This window comes from Belonocnema kinseyi, chromosome 4, assembly GCF_010883055.1.
Source record: "Belonocnema kinseyi isolate 2016_QV_RU_SX_M_011 chromosome 4, B_treatae_v1, whole genome shotgun sequence".
Lineage (NCBI taxonomy): Eukaryota > Metazoa > Arthropoda > Insecta > Hymenoptera > Cynipidae > Belonocnema > Belonocnema kinseyi.
Genome location: NC_046660.1, coordinates 89,486,325 through 89,508,323, shown reverse-complemented (window position 1 = coordinate 89,508,323; position 21,999 = coordinate 89,486,325). Strand labels below are relative to the sequence as shown.

Here is a 21,999-nt window from a genome sequence, read left to right as displayed (position 1 = left end):
AGGTTCGAGAAGAGAAAAAATCGATAACTTGCGAAAACATTTTCAGAGAGAAACTTTATGTACAACATATATACTTTATATAATAAATATATAATCATCTTATAGGATGGTACCATGCATACATTTGATCGCTGCTATAGCGGAAAATTAGGAACGGAATTACTTAACGATAACATCGAAAAGCAGATGCTGAGAGATTAAAATGACTCGATATTACATCAGCGTCAACGCCGAAAGATCCCCTCGCCAAAGTTATTTTTTCTATATGTATAAGGAACCTTCCCCCCTCTAAGTGAAATCCGATATTTTATATTTCCACACCATTCGCGACCCTCCTTGTTAAATTTTATCATTTACATAGACTTTTGAATTTTTACGATCTGAGAAGCATTTCAGCATCAATTTGATATCGGGGGAGGAGGGGATGGAATAATTGTATCGTCGGAAATTGAGAGTATTAGTTCGCGACATTTTTATCAAATGTTATCTACGAATTGTTAAGTATGTATGATTCTAGATACTTGACAGAATCCGAAAGACAAATGGATCATGCACTAAATCCACTTATATTCTTTTAAATTTTTTGGCAATATATATAAAAAAATACCTATTTTAAGATTTTTGTATCATTTTATAGACCAAAGAACTATTTAGATGAACAAATTTATAAAGGATAATTTTGAATACTATCACTAATTATTATTTTTTATCTCGAAACATGGTATTTATTTGACCAAATGCAAATGTTTAAACAATTTAAGCATGAAGTTTAGAAAATTATATTGTAACACTTTTAAGTAGTTTAGAATTTGTAAAATGCAATCAGCTATTCAAGTCTTTAAAATCTTATAACTTACAGAACTGTCTAACTCTTTTCTACAATTTATAATACGATTTCTATCTTTCATGAAAATAATTTAAAACATTTTTTTTGCATTTAAAGAATCTAAATATTACATAAATAGACAATAGATACATCAAATAGAATTTTTGGATTAATTCTTGATTTCTTTTTTGGTAAGTCTAATTTCTAAAAAGTTTAATCTGTATTTAGAATTAACTCTGATTCTCTCTAATGAAAGGTTCCCAAGAAAAGATATTCTATGTTAAATATAGGTCTAATTTTATGCGTGAAAATTTGATTTAGTGTACTTTATTTCAAAAGAAAAATATTGAATATCCTTTATAATTTTGAACATTCTTGACAAGCATAATATTGAATTATTAAAAATTAGACACATTTTTTATATCCTCTCCCATTTTAATAATTCCAACACTCTGTATTCTCACACATTATTCCACGGCTGTTAGTACTTTAAGTTTTCCTAAAGGTTTTATTATTCAATAATAACTCCACTTCGTTAAAATATGCAGTAAAGCCTCTATTTTATAGATTCGATTGTTATGGTTTTATTCGAGTGAAAAATAATGACTGCAAGAAACAATAATTTTTAATGTTATTTACAACTTTCAAAGCACTTTTGTTTGCAGAAATAACACTTCTGATTAGGCGAACATATATCGTTTTATATTTCATCAACATAAAAAACATTACTAAGTAACAGTAAATATTACGGCGAACGGAAATTTCGTTATAAAGGAATTTCGTTATATTTTCAAAAGCTTTTTATTCTCTGAAATTTGAAAGATTTTATGCAATATCTTTTCTTCGCTTGTGAGTAAATCAGACATTTGACGGAAGCGAAGCAGTGACATTCGCAATTCCAATTATTTTTTGACACATGTGGGTGTGTAAATCACAACGGAAACGCTTATTCAAACTTAATATGTATTCCCACAGGCTCTAAATGCAGACAAAAGTGACTTGACTCACGTTATTACGTAAAATCCAAGTATGGACTTCATGTCGCGTCTGTATCAATTATCATTACAAAATCGGTCAATGAAGTGGACACAAATGTAAAAATTCAACTTTTTTAAATTTCAATTCTGAATAATATAAACTGTGAAGGATTATGAATTCGATTTTGGCAGCTGATTTTTTATCTGAATCTTGAAAAAAGGGTTTTCCAGGAACTATTATTCAATGCTCTGTCAAAACTTGAATCATTTAAAAAGATTAAGCACGTTCTCTTACTCGATCTAATACAATGCCAAAAATTCGTGTACTGAATGTAAAGTTATTTCCCTAGTTCGTGCATTATTCATTAAGTACTGAAGATCGCTATAAAAGTACTAAATCTGGAAGGGAATTTGTAAACATTAAACAGAGTTGAAATTGTTCGTTTTATGGTGTCAAAGTTATAGTTGGAAACACCTTTCAGATAACTTTTTTCACATGCATGGAATTCTGTGTAGTTTTGATAAGTACTTTTTTTATCCAGGTAAAGCTTTTCTGAAAAGTTAAGATGGTCGATTTCGAAAAAGGTCGAAATTACTATTCGACTGGACTGAACTGTCAGATATTATCACCTTCTCTCCCTAGTTTAATCAGATATAGATTAAATTTGCGTTAGATCAGCCTCAGTTTAGCTTGACTCTTTTCGGTTGACCCTCTATTTATTCATCAAGCTGTACAAGGGGACTAATCTTGCTCAAAAACATCAATTTAAAAATAAACGAAAGAAGAAATAAGATTATAATCAAAAATGTCATGAATTAAAAGGAAGGGTCAGAAATTTGGAGTGCATAAATAAAAAATGACGAGCGAGCAGGTAATGCGTCTCGAAAAGTCGAATTTACTTATATTACAAAGCAAAAAAAGTTAAAGGAAATTCAAGGACGCCGAATCCTGCATTTATTCTAATCAGACTTTTATTGGCGGCTCGAGGAGGGTGAATCTCATAGGCGCCGTCATCATCAAGATCGTTCGCGAAGGCAATTGCTTTGTCTTTCTATGCGGACATTTATACCAGCGCATCAGAAATGCAGAGCGAGAATTTGCAATCAGAATCAGTTTCTTTTTTAAATTTTGATCTTAATTGTAATATTTTGCGGATGGAGACCATTCGTCAGCTGTCGAACTGCGTCCGTAGCGTCGACTCGTCGAAATGACGAAACGACCGAACGGTCAACTTATAAGCAATCGCACGGAAGAGATTATTAACGGGATCGAAATGACTCCTCTCTTTTAGGCGATAAAGAATTGGGAGTAAAGGATTTTATTGCATCACGAACTGGACTTCTTATGATGGTTCCTGCGAAGATTGTCCTCTGAGGAATCATCGTCATTTAGTTTGCCAAAGTTTCCTAGCGCCGTCTTCCAAAACGTAGGAAAACGTGATCAACATCCTGACGCTTGACGCCACTGTCGGGAAGAGGAATACTCTCGTGGAGAACTGAAACTAAAAGTTGAATCATTCTTGATATGGGACTTACCGTTGTAATGCTGTGGAGATGTGAAATTTCAGATTTTGTTACTAAATAATGTTGGAGGGCAGTTTATTATTTGTTTGAATTAATTACTTGCAGATATTTACCGGCAATCTCCAATTAGTACCAGATTTCATTTGTCTAAAGAGAGTGTCCATTAATTACGTAAGGCTCTGGTTGGAGTCCCGACAATCTTACGAATCCTTACTTGGGGGGGGGGGGGGGGTTCTTACGTAAAAAGTTTAATCGCCACTAATTTTTCTGAATGCACTGACAGGGCTGGAAGGTAAATTTGGCTTTAAATTTCTAGAAAGTTACCTGACTATGAATATCTAAAGTAGCCTCGCATAACGTTGCGCAGATTTTATTTAGGCAGTTTAAAAAAATACATTATTTATTATGGAACAAATTCTCTGAAATATTGTGGAGAAAGCATGAAGTAAGACAAGAATTTCTTCATTTTGCACTTTTTTCAATAACCCGTTTTTAAGTTATAGCGTTATAAACAATTGGATTTTGAGTCAAGATGACATGCTCAGATAAATGTATCAGTAACTACTCTATCAAAAAATTTCGAAAAAAGACATTTGCTTTTCAAGGTAGGTACTCCATGCAGGAAAAATTAAATTTGGACTCGAAATTAATTTTTTCGTAGGTAAAAATTTTTAAAAGGCCATTTTTGAAAACTATGTATGAAATATTGCACCCAAACATATTTACAAAAAGTTGTTTTAAAATTTTTTACATATATAAAAGTTTTATTTTCATTAGAACGATTAAAAATTGTGATTAATAATTTCTTCGACATATCGTTAAAATCTCTTTATATCTTTCGAACTTCGGGAAATTCTCGGGTATCACATGAAATCTTTTTAAATCCTTTGGAATCCCGTGAGTAATTTTGATATCTCTTAAAATCCTCTATAATGTTTGGAAATCCCTTGAAATTCCTTTGAATCTTTTAAACTTCTTTTACACTTCGTGAAATAATCGGAACCACTTTAAATCTCTCAAGATGCGTAAAAAATTTTAAATATTTTATAATCTTTAAGAAACTTATTAAATGGCATCAAAATTCTTAAACAGCCTAAAAATTTGTGAAAATACTTTGGTATGTTTTCAATGAAAATCCTTCAAATCCGTAAAATTCTTTAAAATCCTCTGTGATCGGCGGAAATCGTTCTTTATTCCTTAAAATCCTTAAAATCAAGTAAAAGCCCTTAAAACCTTGAGACTCTCTCAAAAAAGTACCAGACAATTTCTACTACAACTACTAAAAAATTTGAAATCCCTTGAAATATTTTTCAATCCCTTTAAATCTCAATAAATCCCAAAAAAACGTTGGGAATCCTGTTGAAATCCGTCAAATGTTTGTAATTCTTTGAAATACTTAAAAGTCGTTTAAAATCCCTGAAAAACTGTAGAAATCCTTTCGATCACATTTACAGTAAAAACAATTGACATGCTGTTAATATATTATGCAAAAATATACAACCTTACTTAAGAAGAGGAAGAGATGACAAGAATTTTACGAACTTACTATTATTAATTAAATATTTAATTTTTTGATGATATTAAATATTGTGCAGAAAATCTATTATTGGTGTAATTTTGGTACAGGCCCTTAATGACTTTTATGATTAAACTTTCCGGTTAATAATGGGATGGAATGAGAATTATAGGATCCCATTTACGCTTTACGTAATACTCAATTAGACGGTTAACAGCTTTCTTTATTCTCGGTTTTATCGCTCTAAAATGTTTTTCAGCAATGCCATGCAACCGTAACGTTTTGGTTCTATTTCCATAAAAAGAAAAGAGCTATGTATAAACTGAAAAGTGCACTGTAAAATCGTATCTATGTGCCTATCATGATAAGGTTAATGCTGACAAAGAGCTTTTTTTATGCCCAATAAAATTCTTAAGAAGGATATACAATATACAAAAACCTTTAACTTATATGTATAACAAAATTGAATAAAATCGCTGTAAACACTTTAAAAATAAATTTACTAAATTCGCAACTCCTGTAGTTTTCAACTGTCTGCAGCGTTTCTATCAAAACTTAAAATAAAAAATTAGTTACGTTTTCCAATTTTCCTGTTCCTCAAGTTCGATTTCTTTAAGTATTTCGAGGCAAGAATATAGTTACCGAAAAAAGAAAAAAAGTATGAAAAACAAGTAAAACCACTATGATTATTTATGTTATCAAGGATAAGAACTTGTGTGTTAAGCTATTGATTTGAATTTGATAATTTAGATTTTTAACTTTTAAACATAACAATTTAACTGGCGCCTTTAGAAATAATTCAAATTTTGGTTTGATCAAATCTAAATTATACATGATGGGGAATATTATACATAAATTGTCTTTGTTTTATACATTTTCTGTAAAAAAATAAATGCAAATTATAAATATTTTTTTCCACTTAGTATAACTACACGGAATCATAGAACCAAACAAATCTCCTTGTGGATCTGTCATATCACGAAAGAATAAACAGGAGACCGAAATACCATGGAAAACTTTTTTGAACCTGTCAGAAACAACGGCACCTTCAGTGCTAGACCATTAAGTAGCAATAAAACTGTCCAGTAAAATAAGTGTGTGAAACGTTTAAAGTAGAATAATTAATACTTTTAGTTAGTGGTGTCTAGAGTTGCGTAAGAATTGCAAGATTTTATGTTCATATAATTTATTTAAAATCTATATTGAAAAGTTTTATAATACACGCCTTTGATTACCGCAATCTAATGTAGCTTTATCATTTACTTAAATAAAATTATTAATTATAGTATACACCATTTACACTCTCATATAACGTGATAGCTACATTACATTCTGGACATCTTCAGTCTGAAATTTTATATTTTAAATGTTTTATTTTAAAAATTGGTATATCGTCAAGTTTTACATCTATTTTAGAATATATACTCTATTACAAAAATTCTTAGAAATAAAAAAATTCACATTCCATGAGCGAAAAGCAACAAATTTTGGAAAATGAGACATGAATACCAAAACGTAGGTAAATATATATTTCTTGTGAAGATTAGAAAAGATAAAAAAGTATTTTCATGTGCCTTTGTCCCATTTGGTCGATTTTCGTTCGTGGAGTTTAAAATCTTTAAATTTAAAGACTTTATTACTGATGTCCATTCTCAATTATCAAATTATCAATTAAAAACAGTTTAGTTCTAACATTATCAAAGCATGGAAGCTTGAACGAATCATTTATTTGATTGTATATTTTTGCCTAAAATTTAAAAAATTTTGATTGTGTACATTTCCAAATAAAATAATATTTAGTGCAAAAGGCCTATAGTTAAATTCCGATATCTTTAAATTGAAAATAGTTCAATTTAAAACTGTTTGCTTGACAATTATATTCACGATACTTATGAAAAAGTTGTTCGTTTTCAAAAGTTTCATGGTTAAAAGGTTTACCTATTTCATAATTTGAAATTCTAAAGTGCCAATTAAACTTTACGATTTCCTCTATAACCACACAATCTCAAAATTGATCAAATTTTCATAAAGATTAAGAAAATCTTGGAATTAAACCCATTATTCAGTTCTCTGAATTTTCAAGAAGAAATCTGAGCGTACCTTATTTTTTTAAAGGTTCAGGTTGAAATGGCTTACTTAACAAATATTCTTTGGATATTTGTGTTCTAGCTTCCGCTCTACGTAAAAGCTGTAATTTTTATTTAAAGCCAATGATCAATAGCTGATTTTATTCTTCGCGAAATTCTGCAAAACTTTGTACACTTAAATTAATTACTAATGTGAACTGATGGGAGGTTTTACGCCGAGGATTGTATGCGCTCGATGCTCTAGAGTCTAGACCAAAGAATGCCTACTTTCAAACTCGACAATCGGAAGCCGACTGAACTCGGGAATATGATTTTCTGCAGTTTTCCTTTCCCCTGGCAAAACTTCCAAACAAATACGAGTACTTTTAATAAAGTCTGATGCTGCCACCGGATTTTAAATTTCTTTCCCGAAATATTTTTTCGTCAAAGTAATTGCTTTGTAGGCAAGATTCTAAAGAATTTAAAAGAATCCAAAGGGTAATTCCAAGAAGTTAAAAAACTCATCTCCGATCTTTGTGAGTTTATGCTGAATTTCAAATAATTTAACGATTTTTCTAATATGTTTAAAAATTCATCTCCGGCAAACGAAGCCGGGACATAAAATTAAATAATGCGCCCATTGAGTACTTAACACTATAAGTCAACGAGAATATTGCTATTTCGAGTATTTCGGTACTTTTTCTCCTAAACAAATGATTTGTTATTTGTCCCGGGAAGGAATTTGATAATAGGGCAGAGTGAAAATGCTCAAATTAACAGAATCGTTTGAGCTCAGGGCAAAAAATTTATGGTTTGGCATCTAAAAGACATAACAAAATTTTTTAATCGGTTTATATCTTCTGTCCTCTTTTTTGAGTTTAAGAATCAAGCTTTTTTGAATTAAACAAAGGTTCTATTGGTTCAAAAATTAAAGCGAAATTTTGGTATATACCGTGTTTTTCTGGTAGACAATAATAAAAAAATCTTTTTTAGCATAGTTTTTTGTCCAATCCAGAATTATTGTAAAATGTAGAACATAATTTGTTAGTTTTTTTAGATTGATTTATATACATTATATAACATTCGATCATTTTGGTATTTTGGAAGGTTTTTTTGGCGATTTTGGAACGTTTAAAAAAATTTTCCATGAAAGAAAAACAATTAAGTTTTCTTTGGTTTAAGCTGAAAAAATTTAAGGTTCGACATGTTCAACTTTTTCCAAAAAATTCTTCTCACCAGAAGAAAAAAAAATAGGCTAGAAGATAAAAATAAAAAACGGAAAAATATGCTGGAAGAGAATTCGTAATCTATATTATTGTTCTCGATTGTGTGAATCATTGAAAAATTGCTTAATTGTGCGGAATTTATATGAGAATTGTTTACGCGTCTTATGCATTTTATACGCTAATGTTGACTACATATGAATTTTCTATACAAGTTTAATTAAGCATGTCCGAAACTCAAATGTGTGGATATTATGCAATATGCATGCATATGATGTTCTTTGGAAAAATTCTAACTGTAAAGAATCTGGAAAGTTGATGCATAAATTTACCTTTATCATCGATGTAGTTTTCCATCGCAGTTCCTAGTTCGTATAATGTGGAGAGAGCTGCGCAAACCTTGCGAATCCTTGGTGGAACTTCATCCAAAAGCCCAGGACTGCACTGAGCTGGAGGCATGCCAAACGCTTGACCTGAGAAAACTGCGACGACTGTTGCGGAAACGAGAAGCAGAACTGCGTTATTGCACTTCATGACTGAAATAAAATAGAGCCAGATACGTACAAGAAGCTTTTTGATTCACTGAACCGAACGCTGAAACTCTCAAAATGCAATAATAATCTTTATTTCTCTCAGATAACTATGTTCATTGCTAGTAAATATCCAAATTATCGTTCTAAGATTATTCTTTGCTAGAAGTAAATGCAAACGCGCGAAGGGCGCATTCCCCTCTCCGTATTTGTATCTCCTAATATAATAAATATTAACAATTTTAAAATCTTTTACTATACAATTTTATTTTGTTATTCAACATCAATTAATAACATGGAATTGAAAACTATTGAAATTGAAAACTTTTCAAACAGAAACTCTCAAAATTGAAAGCTTTCAGACTAAAATTTTGAAAATTGAAGACATGGATCGAATAACCGGGTGAGCGCTTGAAACACGTATTAGTATTGTCCAACTGAGGAGGTAAGGACTTCAACTGTTGGGATAATACTTATACGCGTTTCACGCGCTCGCCCGGTTATTCGATCCTTATCTACGACTAGATAATTTTAGTTTTTAAAGTATATAATTTATCATTCAAAGCGACAAAAACTGAACAATTTTATTTTTAATTGAAGAATCTCGAAATGTGATAATTTCATATGAATATGATTGCAGTGTTTGAAATTCAAGAATTTTAAGCAGCTTTTCATTTTGAAATTGTTTTTTTAAGTTGTCTGTGACATGCTCAATATTTGTTAGCATTTTAAAATAAAAAATAATTTAATTTTTAAAGCCTGGTCATAAAATCTTCTCAATTTCAAAAATTGGATTAGATAAATTATTGCCCTAATCCTTCATTGTCTTTCATTTATCCTGATGATATTTAAATTTGGAAGAATGTAAAAAAACCAGCCAATTTGGTATATTTAATATTGCAATAAAAAAAATTATAATATTAAAATCTGAAATTATTGAATTTAAAATAGCCTAAAATTTAAATCATTCCAAATAGTAATTTTGGATGATTTAATTGTGAAATTGTCCTGACATTTTTGATATTGATTTTTAAAGTACAAAATTGCGAAATTTGAAACCTCCAAAAATTAAGAGATTTTACACCAATGATTTTCGAATTTAGGGTTGTGAAGCTAAAAGACTATAGTTTCGAGACCTCAGAAATTAAGCTGATTTGAAATGCGTATTCAAAATTATAATTTCTAATTAAAATTATCTATCTGTCTGAATGCAAAAAAGGATTAAGGAAAAATGAAATAATATGCAGAAATTAAGGCGAGTAAAAAACTGTGTGCAATTTTCTGAAAACACAAACAGGCTATGCATTGTGGAGAAGGGATAAGAGAAATATGAATACTCAGATCCCTTTTCTTTTTCAAGGAATAATTTGTTCAATTTTGATTGAAAATTAAGTTTTAAGGCCAGTAAACACGATACTGAAGAGTTTATTAGCTTAACTTTATAGTATCCATATAATTACTAATTCACATTTATGTTCATTCTCTTTTTTTTTATTTTTCTCTAAATTAATATATATCAGTTGTTAGACCCGTTTTTGACATGCGGTTTCACCCGTTAAAAAAGAGTGAATTAAAATTAATTATAACGTGTTTAAATATGAAATAAAATTTTTAAAAATCCAAAACAATGTCGTTTTATGCATTTTACGTTTTCATTCATTTTCAATTCAAACATGGCGTTTCAGCTCAATCTTCTTCAATCCTACGATGATTTCTAAGAAAAATTGAAAAATTTTAATTCTTTTGAAGATGATAGAAACTAAAAACAAATTCATCAAGTTTAATGCCGTGAAACTCTGAAAGTTTAAGTCAATTTTATTCCATTTGGCGTGAGGAGACAAGAAGCAAATCAGTTCCGCTGAACCTCGTCGAAAGTAGAAGTGACAGAATATTGAGACATGCAATGGAAATTTCCGTGTCTTTTGAACTCGTGGAAAATGTAAATTCGAGATTTTTATCAATAATTTTAACTATATCGCTGAATATAACTAGGTAAAGACTTACATAGAGTTTTTTTTCTTGTCACGTATGTGTATTACTTTTTTCATCTTGAATAGTGTAGATTAGTAATAGCCAATTTCTAATTTACAGTATTAAAGACAATTGAACTGAACATCAAAAACCACATAATTTTCTTACAAGGTATCACTTTTCAACTACACTTCAATGCTATTTCATTCATTTTTAAAAACGACATTCATTTGGATAGAAAAGTTTCAATCCTATTTATTTCGCACCTTCTACCAGGAAATTGATACGGTATATTTGTTTTCAATTATTGGTCTTTTAAAGTAAAGAAATTGAGATGAAGCAACGATTTTAAAAAGATTTTAAAGGATTTATATAAGTTTTTAGTCGTCTGTTCCTTCAAATGAAAATAATAATGGCTTTCTTTCTGCAAAGAGTACAAGATAGAATAAGCAAACTCTAAAAGAAGTAATGTGCTGTTAAAAAAATACATCTGGCGCCCCCGGACTAAACGATTTACTGTCTGCAATACAATTCACTGGTACATATGACCAAGAAAATGAAAAGAGAACCGAGGGATACGGGCATCTTCCACGAATTGCTATGAGAGTCTTATATCTTCGTTAGTCACTTTCTTCACTTTCCTCGACCTGATCTTACACATCCTAAGGTGTGGATTAAACTGTCGCGCCACCATTTCTGAGTCTCCACTCTATTTGAGAAAAACACCACAGCCTCTTATCGGTGATCACGAAAAACACTCGTTACCGTGCTCCCCTTATACCTTGTATTCATAAAAGTTCAAACATCTAGAACAAACTTCTATAAATTTTACACGCGTTTTCCAATATCTCTGGAATTATCCATTTTTATGATAAGGTACCGGCATATGGCGGTACATTTTTCACTGTGATATGCTTTTAGTTCAAATATTAATTAAAAATTCTTTAAGTAGAGGAAAATTATTTTAAATAAAATTAATATATAGTTGCCACTTGCCATATTGAATTCGCTATTTCGGCTTAAGATTTCAACTCGAAATGTATGACATTTTCAACGAAATAATTGAACTTTAAACCATAAAAAAATTAATTTTCTGCCATAAGGGATGAATTATCAACGACAGAGTTGAGTTTCCAAGCTAACAAGTTGAATGTTTTAGAAAACAATTTACTTTTTAACCCAAAAAAATGAATTTTCAAACAAGATTTTTTAAAATTAAATTCAAATTAAATTTTTCAACCAAATAGTTGAATTAAAAAAAAAAGTTATTTTAGATCAAGCAGTTGCATTTACAATGAAAATTGTACATTTTTAAGCAATATAGACGAATTTTTAACCAAATAATTGCATTTTCAACCAAATGGTCGAATTTCCAAATAAAAAACATGATTTTTTACAAGATAGTTAAATTTTCAACAAACTAGTTTAATTTGCAGCTATATATAGATAAATTTTCAATAGAAAAATTGAATTAGAAAAAAACTTAATTATCGAACAGTTGCACTTAGAACTAAAAAGTTGAACTGTTAACCCACAGGACCTTTTTAACCTAAAAGGATGCATTTTCTACCAAATGATCCAAATTTTAAAAAATTGAACTTTGACCAAAACCAGACACATTTTTAATCAAGTAGTGAAATTTTTTATCCAAAAGGACGTATTATTTATCAAACAATTAAATTTTCAATCCAGAAGAACGAGTTTACTGTCCAAACAGACGAATTTTCATCAGAAAAGTTAAATTTTCAATCAAGTAATTCAATTGCAAAAAAATAGTTGAAATATTAGCAAAATAATTAATTATTTTGTTAAATTAGTTAAATTTTCAAGTAAAATGGTGAACCTTAGAGAAAATTTTAACAAAGAAGTTCGATTTTCAAACATGTAGTCGGATTTGACATCAAAGATGAATTCTCAATGAAAAACGTAATAGACGATGTTTTCACCCAAAAAAATTTCAATTTTAAATAAAAAACAGTTGAATTTGCAACAAAAATGGTAATTTTCAACCAATTAGTTGAATTCCACACGAAAAATAATTAATTTTCAATCAAATAGATGGATCTTCAACTCATAAAATCATTTTTTGTTAAGTAGTTTAACTTTCTGCCATTTAGTGGAATTTTCAATACAAAATATTAATTTTTATCTAAAAAAGACGAATGTAAAACAAAATACATAAGTTTATAACCGAACTGTTGAATCTTCAACTTAAAAATATCAATTTGTAACCAAAAATAAAATAGTTACATTTTCAATTAAAAGAATTAATTCAAGAGAAAGAATTTTCAACACAATAGTGAAAGATTCAACCAAATAGTAAAGTGTTTAGCCAAAAGAGATTAATTATGAGCTACTAATATAAAAGTAGACATTTTATTTGAAAATAATTAACTTTCAACGTTCTACTAATTCAGTTCGCATTAAATTAAAAACGAGAAAAAGGGGGAAGCTTCTTCCAAGCAGGGAAAAAAAGTGAATACTGTAAAAAAGTTGTAAAGGAGGGGGTAAAGAAAATAATGTGAAGTGTGTATTTAGACGCTTTACGTGTAAAGTAAAATTACTAATTTTAATTTTTTTAACTTTTTGAAAATTGTTATTCACATTTATATTTTCCTTGTGTGATGTAAAATTCTGCGTTAAATCCCCCTCTTCGTGACAAGTCGTCATAAAAGCCCCATGAAAATGTGGCGTAGTTTTTGAAGGGCTCCTTTACTATATTGCGTACGAGAATGGTATGTTAAAATTAAACTACAACAAGTGGAGTAGAGGATTTCAAAATTACGATAGATAAAAGGTTTTAAAAAGTTATGCATTTAAATTATTTATTATTATTACCATCTGAATATCTCATTCTGTTTAAGAGAACGTGTCTTCTAATTTTATCAAATATTAGAATTCAATAATAATCTCTTGCAACCGCATATTTAAACTACTAAGGATAAGAATTAAATTTAAAAAAAACTGAACTCTATACTACTAACATTGAAGATGTAAAAAGTGAAAGATTTGTCTTCCGTTAGAATCCATGCGGTCCTATCTTAAGCCGGAAGGATGACTCTAATTATTCTTGACTTTGACATCTCGTCAAGGGGTTTTCCTCATTCTCTCTAGGCTATCTAAGCCTCAAGAAGGTAATGAGAGAAGTTTACTGAAAGACTTTACTCCCTCTTTATCTTTCTACTTTTCATGAAACTGACAGTAAACATCTGTAAGTTCCCTTCCTCTAATACTCTTTGAATGTGAATTAGTGAGAAATAGGTCACTGATACGGAGAAGACCAAACGATGTAGTGTTTGCTTCTATTCGTACTTTTTTAAATGACAGGAGATTTACTTTTCCAACCAAAAAACATACAAAAACTTGTCTGGCCCCCAGTCTGACCCTATCAATGTGAATCAAGGCAGAAAGAAATGTCAACGATTCACAACGCAATGTCATTGATTCAAATTTAGAAAGTGACTCTTCGAGAAACTGTAATTCCTAGGAGTAATGTTTAAAGATAGATTGATCACATTTAATTGTATCGTGAACCGTAAAATTAAGTGCTATAAATAAATTATTATTTTTAATGTTTCTGCGATCTTCTGTACACAATATCATATAGTTCAAGAATTGTTGCATTAAAAAAAAGACATTTTATATGAAATAAATAAAGTAAATATTTTATGTTTTCGACAACACAAAAAAAATTTTTTAAATAAAAACTTGTTAGGATAGGAAAATAATGTTCTTAGTTTTAATAATTTTCTAGAAATAATTTTGGTATACTAAACACAATATAAAAGCAAAAATTCTATTTATTAACTCATTCAATATAGTTCAGGAAATATAACATTGCCTTAATTTTGCATGGGTGAGGTTAATAATTGTTCCATTCTTCTGAAATCGAATTTTTAAACTTTAAATTTTAAAAGCTTCAACTTAAAGATGCCCGGTACTTTAATTTTTGACTGATTCAAATGCTTCAATTTTTGTTTCTAAAATTATTGCTAAAGTTTGAAAATATTAAATTGTCGTATCACTATTTTCAATTTTTCAACCTCGAAATAAAGTGTACAACATTGAATCATTTGAGTGCCTATATCGTTATAGATTTATATTTAAAAATTTGCAATTTTTAACATTTTGAATGTGAAATTCTTATATTTTCTACGTTTTAACTGAGAAATTTTCATGAGTTTACAAATGATGACGTGCATATTCGAAATTCTTCAATTATACATAAAAGTTCTCGTTAACTTGGTGAAACTGTAGTATTGGATTTGTAAAATTTATGGTTAAAATAGTTTTCCAAAATTGGAAAAATTCATCGAGTTACAGGATTTTTAATTTTGAGTCCCAACATTATTTAAACAGCAACAAAATATGAAAGGATCTAAAAAAAATATGTTTGATTTGGTTTTATGTGAGAATTTAGTTTCGCCAATTTCATCCAATCTCGGCATTTTTGGACTCACTGCATGAGAAAAAATTGACTTTATTTCGGTGGATGTCTTCATTGTCGTTATACACATTTGTAAATACGATAAATTTCGAAGGAATTATCTGATTGGATTACCTTTCGGCATATTGTACAAAAGTTTCTTTTCCATATGAAATAAAAGAACAAGGAAATATTGGACATTTGTTCGCTATTTTCATCAACATAAAATTTTAAACAAGAAAAAGTAAAACATCTCTAGCACACAGTCAATTTTAAATTTAATTCTGCATTTAAAAAATCTAAAAATAGTTAAGAAATGTATTCGAAAACTATTTTAAACTTTGTTTTTAGATTTTTCCACACTGTGTCGATTGTTGCACGTAGATAGTGAAACCGTGCGGCCACTAAAAAAAATGTATATCACAAAAAATTTAGAAGTGTCCATAAATGTTTTTCAAGTAACACAGAAAATTATAAGGAGACAAAATATTGATATTTTAAAAAACTAAGTGTCTAGTCATCCCAAATTTTCGGGACGGCTAGTCAATACCCCTTTTCCAACTCTCCCAATATAGAGCGAAACATTGAATCAAAACTTTTTTGAGATATATGGAGTTTTGAAGAAATTCGGATCCCAAAATTCAAAATCTTGAAATTTCCTGACTTTAAAAATGTTTAAAAAACCTTTTTAACCATAAACTTCACTGATTTAACACAAAAGTTTCACCAAGTTTTATCCAAATCACTGGAACCCTCTCCAACTGTAATATTCAGGAAATGGATTGAACCATACAGCAAAAGTAAAAATACAAAAATTAAAGCACTATTTTGCTGAATAAATAATTGCAGGTAGAGTATTGTCTTTACAAAAAATATACCGGAAAGTTAAAATGAATATATTCAGTTGAAAAAGGGTGTTCAATTGAGTACAGTGAAACCCGATCCGAGGTAAATAGAATTCTCCGACGCGGTAGCTTCTCTGAACATCAAAAGGAAGAAAATCATACTCGGAAAGTACATTCCGAGCTTACATCCTCTTCCCTCTAACCCATTTCCGTTCTTATTTTTTGCCTTCCGTTTTCGTAAAACATTTTTTGGAATTAATGTTTAATAATAAGAATTAATTCTAGTAGCTTGAATAATGAAATAATATAACAAAAAAAGAATGTTCTTTCTTAATTGTGCTGATATATTTATTTCAATAAGAATTTGATTTATCTATTTTTCCTAGATTAAAACGGTTATTTGTTCAAGTGATGTCAATTCATTTTTTAGAGGATTTAGAAGGTTATAGAAACCGGTCTAAACAGGATGTAGGAAGTTCAAAAGAGGGTTAAAAGCAGCCTATTTTAGCTCTCGAAACTGGAAAAATGGACAAATTTGCCAATTTAGATGTATAAAAGAGGTTCTAATTTAACAGAAGTTAAACCATCTGCAGACCCTTTTAAAACATATTTTAGTCCCAAAATTTAGAGGACCGTTTTTTTAAATAAGCATTATATATTTTTAATCGCCTAACTTTCTAAATAAATTTCTATTAAAAATAAATGGATCGTAAATACGAGAAGACTTCTTTCAAATGCAATACATTTACAGGGAGAAATTTCGGTGTGTATTAATTTTACAAATGAAGATGAAACATTTCGTGCCTGGAATGAGCGGTCTCTTACTACTTGAAAATAGATTACGTTCACAGCAGGCAGTATTTCGAACTTCAGTAGAAATTTCCGCTGCACAAAGACAATTTTGATAATTTTAAAAGTTTACAAGAAAGTCAGATAATATTTTGAACGGAATTTTGTATGTGTTATAGAAATTATAAATGTTCTCCCTCAGGATGAAGAAATTATCTAGAAGTTGAGAACTTTGCCAAGTAGTAAAATACCGCTAAGGTCAAACATGCCCGTCTGATCAAGTATGTTCTTATCTACTTCGAGTGGGGTACGATTTCTCGGCGGAAAAGGACACGAATAGTTTGGTTACGTGGTAATTTGTAATCTGATATTTTACGACATATTAATGAGTCTTATCGTGCGACATCCGAAATTATCCCTTAAGTTACATTTGCACACCGGGAAGAAATACGAATCTACTCACCATTATTTAAGGGGGTTTTTATTTTAGTAATCTAGGAAAATGTAAGTTTTATTTCTAAAGAAATTTCTGTTCATTTTATTTACAACCTATAATGTCTTTGTTTAATTGTAAAATTTCCATTTTTGCATTCATATTTTTAAATAAATATAATAAATAATAAGCAAAAGTATAACGTCCAAAGTTAATAGATTTTAATTATGTTTAGTACAAAAAAAATTCCGAATTTTTTTAGCATCGCGTAAATTGTTTTAAGTTTAGATTTTTAAAAACGCTGCTTCAAATGATTGTGTGGACTTTTTTCGTTTGATAAATTAGAAGATCGGCTTTTTATTTCAACATTTATTAAAATTATGTTTTATTTTTAGTAATAAAAATTTATGAAAATAATTATTGAGATGAGTTGCATCCAAGAATTTTGGTATATTTCTTTACATTTTCATAGCATTAACAAGTATAAGGTTCGTATAAATTTTAGTAAATAAGTCCAAGTTAATTTGCATAAATCTTCACTCGATTATTTAAACTAGAAATGAATTTTTGGATATTTATAAAAAGAGTTATCAAATGTCGATAAATATAATCTTTGTTTGTCTTCCTCTAATTTGAAAACTTTAGTGAAACGCTTTAACAAATTAACATCCCGCTATCGGAACTTGAATATATTCTGCGCAACACTTTACTTAAGAATTCCTCTCGTTTTTTGAAAAAAATTATAATTTCCCTGAATTGCAAATTGTTACCTTGTATTTTTTAAGGATTCAATTTATTGTTATCTAACAAAAACAAATGTATTCTTGCAATTACTCTCAACATGTTATCTTGATCTTGAAGGAAAAATTACTAAAATTTCAATTTAATTTTTACATTGAAAGATACCCATATTCAACATTAATTTTATTAAACTACATCAATTTTTTTGAATATAATATTTCCATACAAATAATCTCTGGCTGCATGCACCTAATAAAAAATGTATTAAGCTTCGCTACCCTGGAGCTACATCGCATAATCTGCGGTTGATGTTCTTTTCGAAGAATATTCGGCCTTATTTTTTTGCACAGACTTTCGTTTGCATTGCCATTAAAAGAGATAGTGCAAATATACAAGTAATCACCTTTTTCAGTTTTAAAACTTAGTAAAACATTCTTAACGAGAAAAAAGGACCAGAATTCATTTTATGATGGCAGTTATAACAATAGAGGGACAGTAGAAAAAAAGTAAACCTCTACCATGTTTTTTTAACCGGAGTATAATTACCAGGTGAACAAACTTTACGATCCCTCGTATGCGTAATGTGTCTTATTTTCATATAAGGCTCGATATTCACTTTTATTTGCACAATTTTATTGTTTCATTGTATGCTTTTTCAATTAATTAAAACTTTAAGGACACTTATTGCAATTCGAATAGAAAAAATCTGCCCGCTAGGCGGGCACATTCTCATCGCGCGCTTTGCGCACGGCTCGCTTTGCTCGCAAGTTTGAGCGCGCCTAGGGCGCGCGACGGTTGAATCTCGCGCTTCGCACTCGGATATTTATTCTTTGCATTTGGAATGCTTGAAAAAAACTTTATCAAAAAGATCTCTTTTAGATGGCAGTATTTATATGCTTATTCATATTCTGAATTGTCTACTTAATTAAGTATAGTCAAAGAATAAGTTTCTCAAAGCTCTGTAGGCTTTGAGGTACACATTCTCATCGTGACACTCGCGCTGCACGCTCGACTTCCGACAGACATTTGTAAGCAGGTTTTGTTGGATTTTTTCTCGTAACTTTCGTCGTTTTTCCAAACACTTTTTAAAAAATTTTTTTTTTCAACGTTATTTTTCACGAATAAAACACAAAATTCACATCCTATAAAAAAAATGGCTGGTTCACGAACTCGTCCTTTCTTTTAGGACCTAAAAAAAGTGTGCCAAAGATGAATTTGATTCGTTCATTTTTTCGAGAGTTATCGTGTTTAAGGACGGACGGACAGACAGACTATAAGGTTGGTTTCGTTGAAATTGTGCTTGAATCAAAAAATTATTGAATTCTTCCAATTTCGCAGAAAAGTACATTTTAAATTTGTAAACAGAATATTAAATTCCATTTTACTTATGTTTGTAAATTAAATTAAAACAGATCATGAGTTATTTTGCAAAAGATTTTAATTGAAAATGAGTGTTTTTTAATTACCTAAAAATATTGATGCTAAAGAGATCCCAATTTTCTTTCCTATACTAAATTTGAAGCAGATTATGCTCCTAAAATAAAAAATCTCCGCAAAATTAAAATGTAGTAGCAGAATTCAAAACGGATATATTTTAGAGGCGGAAAATATATGTGTTAATAATGGTTATATTATTTTAATTATTATATCAAATAGTTCAAAAATAGGCTTATTTTCCCACTGAGTTTCATTATTACTGAGTACATAACATTATTTACATACACTCAGTACATTAGTTTTCGTCCTCTGTTAATATCTATTTGATCAGTTACATTAATTTAAAATGTAGCTATTTCAGATAAAAAAATTATATTAACTCTGTTTTTAAAGTATTGCATACGTTGAAATAACCATTTTAAATTAAAGTTCAAGGCTCTGTTTATATTATTTAATTAATCAATGTAAATTACTTTCTTGAGTTACTGCATTCAATATTCAAATATAAATCTAATAGAAATTAGGAATATAAATTGGAAAAAAATATATACATATAAATTTCAGAGGGTTAATTTTTATACGAAAAAATCATCTAAAAGTAAAAAATAATTCTAATTATGACCACAAATAATAACATTTAAGCTTCAAATATCAAAAAGATTAACAAATAAATTAAACTATGAACGTAATGATAATAAAAACTACATTATTATTCTCAAGTGATATACGCTGTATTCAGTAATTTATAGTAAATTTTGAATTTTTATTTATTTTTGGTATTTTCACAAAAATAGATATAAATCTCAAGAATTTAATTGAAAGCCGGATAAGAAAAACCTTAATAAAATTAGTATAGTAAATTTCTAAATTTGTGACATTATATACAAAATTTGTATAATTTTTTTGCTTCGGAAATCGCCTATTAGCTATTTCTTAGATTGCTTCCAAAGGTTTTGAACTTTTGAATTGGTATATCTTCGAGAAAAAAGTTTTTTCAGCATAATTACAAAATATCTTTACATCAATAACTTGATTAGATACAACGGAGTAGCCTCTGACACAGATAGTTTTGAATCAATGGTATTCTTTATTGTGATACATCCACATTTTTGTTTATATGATTGAAAAATATCGATTTTATACAGGTTTTGTGAGATTTTTCCAATAAAAAATAAGATTTATATAACATTAAATTTGGACAAACCATGTCATGAACTATTTTCAAAAGCCACGTACATTTTTAGGCTTGTTTTTGTTTAGATATGTATATAATCTCTTGGGTTATATGATGTGTATTTTTTATTTCTTAATGTCAAGTATTTTTATAGATATTAAAACTTTTCATTTTTATCCTCAACCATTGTCGTTATACTATTTGAATATTATTAATCTTACATTTTCTAAATTCTTATATTTTTTGTGTTACAAAACTAAAAGCATTCTAACAAATAAACTTGCCGTGATATTTGTCAATTAATTGTTTACTTTATATTTAATCTGCATTAAATTAATTTGGACAAGAGGATGAACAGTCGTCCGATCGCTAATCTAAGACTAGCCAAACTTATTATAAAGACTTGACTACTAATCCCGAATTTTTGAACGTTTAGATATTTCGCAACAATAAAAAAAGAAATAAAAGCGCAAATTGAAAGGGTTTGTTTTTTAAGTATAGAATGAAGGTCTAAGTAAATTTTTCCGTAGTCATACTTTTTGAAAAAATCAGTCTAGGTGATACTAGTGCTATCTGGTTCGATACAAATAATTAACCTGTTGCTATAGTTCTTAATCATTTATACACTATTATTACCATTTTGAACATATTACACTGAGTTTTACTGTAAAATTTTATTTTACATAGGAAACCCCATGAAATTTGAAGTATCCTCATTTGAATTATTAATAAACATAAAAAAGTTATAATATTTTTAAACTGGATACAAAAAAGGAAACTTATTGAACTGAACAAAAATTCTAGATTGACTTTCGGATTTCTCAAGTTGGAATAGCAATATTCCTACCTGTTTGATTAAGGAGAGAAGAATAGCGCTGGAATGTGATCACTAAGATATCTCTTAGGAAAGTTGAGAAGATGGACACTATTTTTTTGTTTTAGTTTAAATCACGACTTTCTGATCGAAGATCGATGTACGGATCTTCGAGGGGTGCCCCCAACGTGCTTCAGGTCTGCCGGTGGTGATACAATGGTGAGATACCACCACCTATCAGTCCTTAAATACGTACCGTACATGGGGCTGCCATGCGCGTACTACGGGGCGCCATGGGATTCTGCGAGCTATGCATAACTGTCTTCTCGCGTAACTCAAAATTTTTATTTATTCAGAATTTTCATAATATGATCATCGTGCTCAACAATTTTTGTATTTAAACTCCCTATGAATTATGTTCATGCTTTAAAGAAAACAGGGTAACTTGGGTGATTTTCACGAAAATAGGCGAAGAATAGAGAAATTGTGTGTTATCAAACGAAATTATAGGTACTATATTGAATTTAATATAAAGTGTTTAATATTTCAATTAAAAAAGTATTGCATTGTCAAAAAAATAGTTTTATTTTTAACCAACAAAGATAAGTTAATAAAGAAAAATAATTTTTCAACCAAATAGTTGGATTATCAACAAATATAAAAGTTAATTTGAGACCAAAAAGTTGCATTTACAAATAAATAGTTCA

General features: G+C 29.3%; 1 protein-coding gene across 1 annotated transcript; it reads right to left on the bottom strand.

Annotated features, from left to right (window-relative positions):
- Window positions 1-974: 974 nt before the first annotated feature.
- On the bottom strand, window positions 975-21,486 carry LOC117170667 (myosuppressin). Its single transcript, XM_033357595.1, has 3 exons — window positions 21,326-21,486; window positions 8,465-8,668; window positions 975-3,305 (listed from the first exon to the last, which is right to left on the bottom strand). The coding sequence occupies exons 2-3, from the start codon at window positions 8,664-8,666 to the stop codon at window positions 3,211-3,213; spliced, it is 297 nt and encodes a 98-aa protein (XP_033213486.1). The 5' UTR covers window positions 8,667-8,668; window positions 21,326-21,486; the 3' UTR covers window positions 975-3,210.
- Between the last annotated feature and the right edge of the window lie 513 nt (window positions 21,487-21,999).